This window comes from Salmo trutta, chromosome 12 (genome assembly GCF_901001165.1).
Source record: "Salmo trutta chromosome 12, fSalTru1.1, whole genome shotgun sequence".
In the NCBI taxonomy this organism is placed as follows: domain Eukaryota; kingdom Metazoa; phylum Chordata; class Actinopteri; order Salmoniformes; family Salmonidae; genus Salmo; species Salmo trutta.
In genome coordinates, this window is record NC_042968.1 from 44,469,222 (window position 1) to 44,474,728 (window position 5,507).

Consider the following 5,507-nt stretch of genomic DNA (forward strand, 5'->3'; position numbering starts at 1 on the left):
TTTTGTTATACGATTTGTTTCTTTAGACAAAATATAATTAATGCTTGAACACTTGGCTCCTGTTCACATTCCACCTGCATCAAATGTGATAGACCCATAAACATAGTGCTTTCATACCCCTTGACCTTTATCACATTTTGTTATGTTACAGCCTTAAAATGGATTCAATTGTTTCTCCCCTCAATCTATACACAATACCCCATAATGACAAAGCAAAACAGATTTTTAGAAATGTATTAAAAATAATCTGATCACATTTACATAACTATTAAGACCCTTTACTCAGTACTTTGTTGAAGCATCTTTAGTAGCAATTACAGCTTTGAGTCTTCTTGGGTATGATGCTAGAAGCTTGGCACACCTGTATTTGGAGAGTTTCTCCCATTCTCTGCAGATCCTCTCAAGCTCTGTCAGGTTGGATGGGGAGCGTCGCTCCACAGCGATTTTCAGGTCTCTCCAGAGATGTTTGATCCGGTTCAAGTCCGGGCTCTGGCTGGGCCACTCAAGGACATTCAGAGACTTGTCCCGAAGCCACTCCTGTGTTGTCTTGGCTGGGTGCTTAGGGTTTGTGTCCTGTTGGAAGATGAACCTTCGACCCAGTCTCAGGTCCCGAGCGCTCTGGAGCAGGTTGTCATCAAGGATCTCTCTGTACTTTGCTCCGTTCATCTTTCCCTCAATACTGACTAGTCTCCCAGTCCCTGGGAGAATGATGGAGGCCACTGTGTGCTTGGGGACATTCAATGCTGCATACATGTTTTGGCACCCTTCCCCAGATCTGTGCCTCAACACAATCCTGTCTTGGAGCTCTATGGACTATTCCTTCGACCTCATGGCTTGGTTTTTGCTCTGACATGCACTGTCAACTGTGGGACCTTATATAGACAGGTGTGTGCCTTTCCAAATCATGTCCAATCAATTGAATTTACCACAGGTGGACTCCAAGTTGTAAAAACATCTCAAGGTTGATCAATCGAAACAGGATGAACCTGAGCTCAATTTAAGAATTTTATAGCAAATGGTCTGAATACTTATGTAAATTTAAGGTATCTGTTTTTTATTTGTAATAAATTAGCAAATTTATAAAAACCTGTTTTTGCTTTGTCATTTTGGGGTATTGTGATGTCATTATGGGGTATTGTGTATAGATTGGATCAAAAATGAAAAAAAAAACTCAGAATAAGGCTGTAATGTAACAAAATGTGGAAAAAGTCAAGGGGTCTGAATACTTTCCAAATGCACCGTACATAGACCTACAGCATCGCAAGTAGGTCAAACTTGATAGTTTGGTGTGCTGGTGCTCTAACCAAGATTATTATGTTGGGTCTGGAGTGCTGATACATGCATCACCTGTATTACTTGCAGTGGTGTGAAGTACTTAAGTAAAAATACATTAAAGTACTACTTCAGTTGTTTTGGGGGGTATCTGTACTTTACTATTTAATATTTTTGCCTACTTTTACTTCACTACATTCCTAAAGAAAATAATGTACTTTTTACTCTACATTTGCCCTGACAACCAAAAGTACTCGTTATATTTTGACAGGAAAATGGTCAAAAATCACACACTTCTCAAAAGAACGTCCCTGGTCATCCCTACTGCCTCTGATCTGGCGGACTCACTAAACACAAATGCTTTGTTTGTAAATTATGTCTGAGTGTTGGAGTGTGCCCCTGGCTATCCGACAATAAATAAAAAATTGTCCCTTCTGGTTTGCACTTTTTATAACCAAAAACTTTTACTCAAGTAGTATTTTACAGGGTGACTTTCACATGTCATTTTCTATTATGTTATCTTTACTTTCACTTAAGTATGACAATTGAGTACTTTTTCCACCACTGATTACTTGGCAGATTGCATAACAGTCACTTCTATTGTATGGACTATATATATATATAGTAAAAAAAAAAAGCCTTTATTTTACTAGGCACGTCAGTTACGAACAAATTCTTATTTTCAAGGAAAGAACGACCGATTTGTACCTTGTCAGGTGAGGGATTGTTACTAGTCCAACCCACTAACCACTAGGCTACGCTGCATAACATGATCAGCAGTAGGGTGGACATCACTCAATCCTTTTCACACATCAGATGTAAACATTTCAGATGGCATGAATTGGCTGGTGTCACGTGGAGCAGAACATGACGCGGGGCAGCCCTTGTATGTTGGTTACCTCCATAGCATACATGTAGTACATCTGTACTGTCCAAGACATATCCAGAGACCATCCATATTATATGTATTTCTATTTAAATAGCGTCAATGTTTTGAAACCTTTTTTTAATTGTACCGACTGTGCACGAGCACGTTCCTTCCTTTTTTTTATTTGTAGGTGTAACGCGCACGTAGCGACCGTTCAGTGCCGGAAAACGTACTGTAACGTTCAATTCAATGGAAACGGTGCTGTTCTGAACGACCAGTTCAAAAACGAAGAAAGCGTGGTTGGGTGGGTTTTGTGTTGGAGGAACGCTGTGCCGCAGTCATTTACAGTAAATTGCATCAATACACACCCACCAAACGTACCTCAAAGTATGTTCAAGATCGTTTTAGGGAACCGTGTCGTTCAGTACAAACCGTTAAGCGAGGTAAACGTTTAATCGAACTGAACGCACCCCTGAGTATCCTGGGATGACTGTTTCCGCCTCTAGCCAGCTGTCCCAATGAATGAGGCGGAGGATCTCCATCGTTGCTTCTCGGTGATATAACATTTCACTAACAGTATCTTTAGATATCACAATGCAGACCCTCACACCCCACGTGTATTGGGCACAGCGTCATGGAGACATCTACCTGCGTGTGGAGCTGAGTGACGCTAAGGTATGTTACGGTGCTCTCGGGTACCGACCTGTCACCGAGCTAGATGGTTAGGATAACAAGCTAGCTAGATAGTCAACGTCACTTTCAGACAGTGTATTTGTTTAAGCTCACTGCAGGACGTTTGTAGATTGAATGCACGTTGCTGATATGAACAGATGACATACATTACATTAGCTACAATGCTCCTTTGAGAACGGAGGGATACCAGCCCATACTTACATGTTAGCTAGTAAACTCATACGTCTAGCTAGCTAATTTACCACTGTTCTATTAGCTATACCGGGTGATAACAAAAGTATAGCATGTCACTACTAGACAGAGTAACTTTTATATAATATGTATAACTTCTATAATATATATATAGTTTCCTGAGATCCTGATCCAGTATTCCACATTACAAAATCAGGTCGTCGTCCTGAGAAGTATGGTTCTCGACGAGGCTAGACAGCAGCTAACGCTCAGCTACTGAAGCTACTGTAATTAATATTGAGTTGTAGTTGCTAGTGGGGGTGCATCTAACCAAATGTCATGCTTCATAAAAGATTCAGGAGTTGTCATGGTGATCGCTGGATCCAGTTTAGCCATTCAGCAAAACACAGCTACTCACTCAAGGTGCACCGTGATCACATGTAGTACAGCTTCGTGGTACTGTGTGTAATGTCATCACAATATGTTCAGTGATGCTGGAGGTGTGAAGGAAACACATCCATATCAGCCATTCAGTCACTTAGTTTGATCTCAACCAATATTAGTGGTTTCTATATTTAGCCTTGTAGCTGACAGTCTTCCGCTTTTTGAGGTTTTGATGCATGACATTTTCTTTTTGCATTTTAGAATCTTGATATCTGCGTACAAGACAACACCCTGCAATTCAAAGGTTGGTGTTTTGTATTACGTTGGAACAGAAAGAATGAAAATAACTGTAGTCTGTACAGAGTACATGGTATTAAACCAATGTTTCTTTGTTGGACAGCTCAGGGTCATGGAGCTAAAGGAGACAATGACTATGAGTTCAGTCTGGACTTCCTGGAACCAGTAAAACCTGAGGTGTTCTATTATTTTCTGTTCCAAAAATGTAGTGTTTCATTAGTGATAATATCTCACACTCTTCTCAGTCTCAAAGACAAACATTCTCTTCTGGTACTAGAGATTGTTACTGTTCCCTGCGTGTGGTTTATTAAGTGTTCTTCCACAGGAGGCTGCTCATAATAATGTCTGGAACGGAGCAAATGGAACGGCATCAAACACCTGGAAACCATGTGTTTGATATCATTCCACTGATTCCGCTCCAGTCATTACCACGAGCCTGTCCTCCCTGATTAAGGTGCCACCAACCTCCTGTGTTGTCTACAATTATTATCATACTCACTGTGTGTCTGTGTCTGTCTGCCAGGTTAGTCACAGGTCGACCCAGCGCCTGGTAAATGTGACAGTGAGGAAGCAAGAGCAGCGTTGGTGGGATAGACTCACTCTGCAGGAGAGGAAACCTCTCTTCCTTGCGCCAGACTTCGACCGTTGGCTCGACGAATCAGACGCGGAGATGGAGCTTCAGGCTAAGGTAGTAAGGACCAGGGTCAGTTTTGGTATAACTTTTACATGTAATACATAAGGAAGTATAAGGCTTTATTTATTTGTCTTTTATAAGGGTGTTATGACATTTATTACACCTGATGGTCTGTCTGTTTGTTTTCAGGAAGAGGAGAAGATAAACAAGGTCAGCATCGAGTCAAGAATCCGTAAAGATCGTAAGTACCGAGCGGTGCAGCTGTGAACACCGCAGCCCTCATCTCTAAGCTGAATATTTACATTTCTTGTTAAAGATGCTGTTGGTTTAGACCAGGGATCATCAACTAGGTTCAGCCTCGGGCTGATTTATTTATTTTTCTTGACCAGTTGGTCGGCAGACCGGAACATAAGTACAAATCATTTGTAGACTACAATTTGATGGCAAGAATCCAAAACGGATCATTTCAAACCTTGCTTAAAGTTGTATACGATCACGTCTCTCTCTATTATGCGTGGGAATACTTGGGAACAGATTTTCCTAAATTAAAATCCTTGTGTTTTTACACACTTTTATCTCCAACAATGAAAATGCAAAAGAAAAAAAAAATGCAACTTTTTTTTTTCCTCTCAGAAAAGTTGGGGGTCCAAATAAATCCACCCGCGGGCCGCCAATTGGGGAACCCTGGTTTTGGCTGCATCATCTTTTAGTTTATACCACACACAAGTACAAGTTACCTTTTTTAAGTACTAGATATCTGAAATGTAATTTCAAATAATTTGGTTTTGGTATAGACATACAAAACCAAATGACTGGGGTCTCCTTTGAATTTATTTAAATGTGTTTTATTAAAAGCTGTACAATGTTCTCTCAGCCTACCTGGGTCTGAAGAAGGGCCATCTGTTCATGTATAACCTGATGTTATGTGTTTTAAAGCTGTTATGTTAATATCTAGTTTGTTCTCTCAGCCTACCTGGGTCTGAAGAAGGGCCATCTGTTCATGTATAACCTGATGTTATGTGTTTTAAAGCTGTTATGTTAATATCTAGTTTGTTCTCTCAGCCTACCTGGGTCTGAAGAAGGGCCATCTGTTCATGTATAACCTGATGTTATGTGTTTTAAAGCTGTTATGTTAATATCTAGTTTGTTCTCTCAGCCTACCTGGGTCTGAAGAAGGGCCATCTGTTC

The 5,507-nt window shown here is 40.6% G+C and overlaps 1 protein-coding gene across 3 annotated transcripts in view; it reads left to right on the forward strand.

The window, feature by feature from the left end:
• The first annotated feature begins 2,604 nt into the window (after positions 1 to 2,604).
• Positions 2,605 to 5,507, forward strand: part of LOC115203618 (very-long-chain (3R)-3-hydroxyacyl-CoA dehydratase) — a 15,582-nt gene continuing 12,679 nt past the window's right edge. The window contains exons 1-5 of one of the 3 annotated variants that reach the window (XM_029768453.1): positions 2,605 to 2,815; positions 3,650 to 3,692; positions 3,789 to 3,862; positions 4,209 to 4,388; positions 4,509 to 4,560. In XM_029768453.1, coding sequence (XP_029624313.1) covers positions 2,735 to 2,815; positions 3,650 to 3,692; positions 3,789 to 3,862; positions 4,209 to 4,388; positions 4,509 to 4,560 — 430 coding nt within the window. In that variant the 5' untranslated portion in view covers positions 2,605 to 2,734. The remainder of the gene's footprint in view (positions 2,816 to 3,649; positions 3,693 to 3,788; positions 3,863 to 4,208; positions 4,389 to 4,508; positions 4,561 to 5,507) is intronic. The other 2 variants (XM_029768451.1, XM_029768452.1) reach the window with 2 other exon arrangements.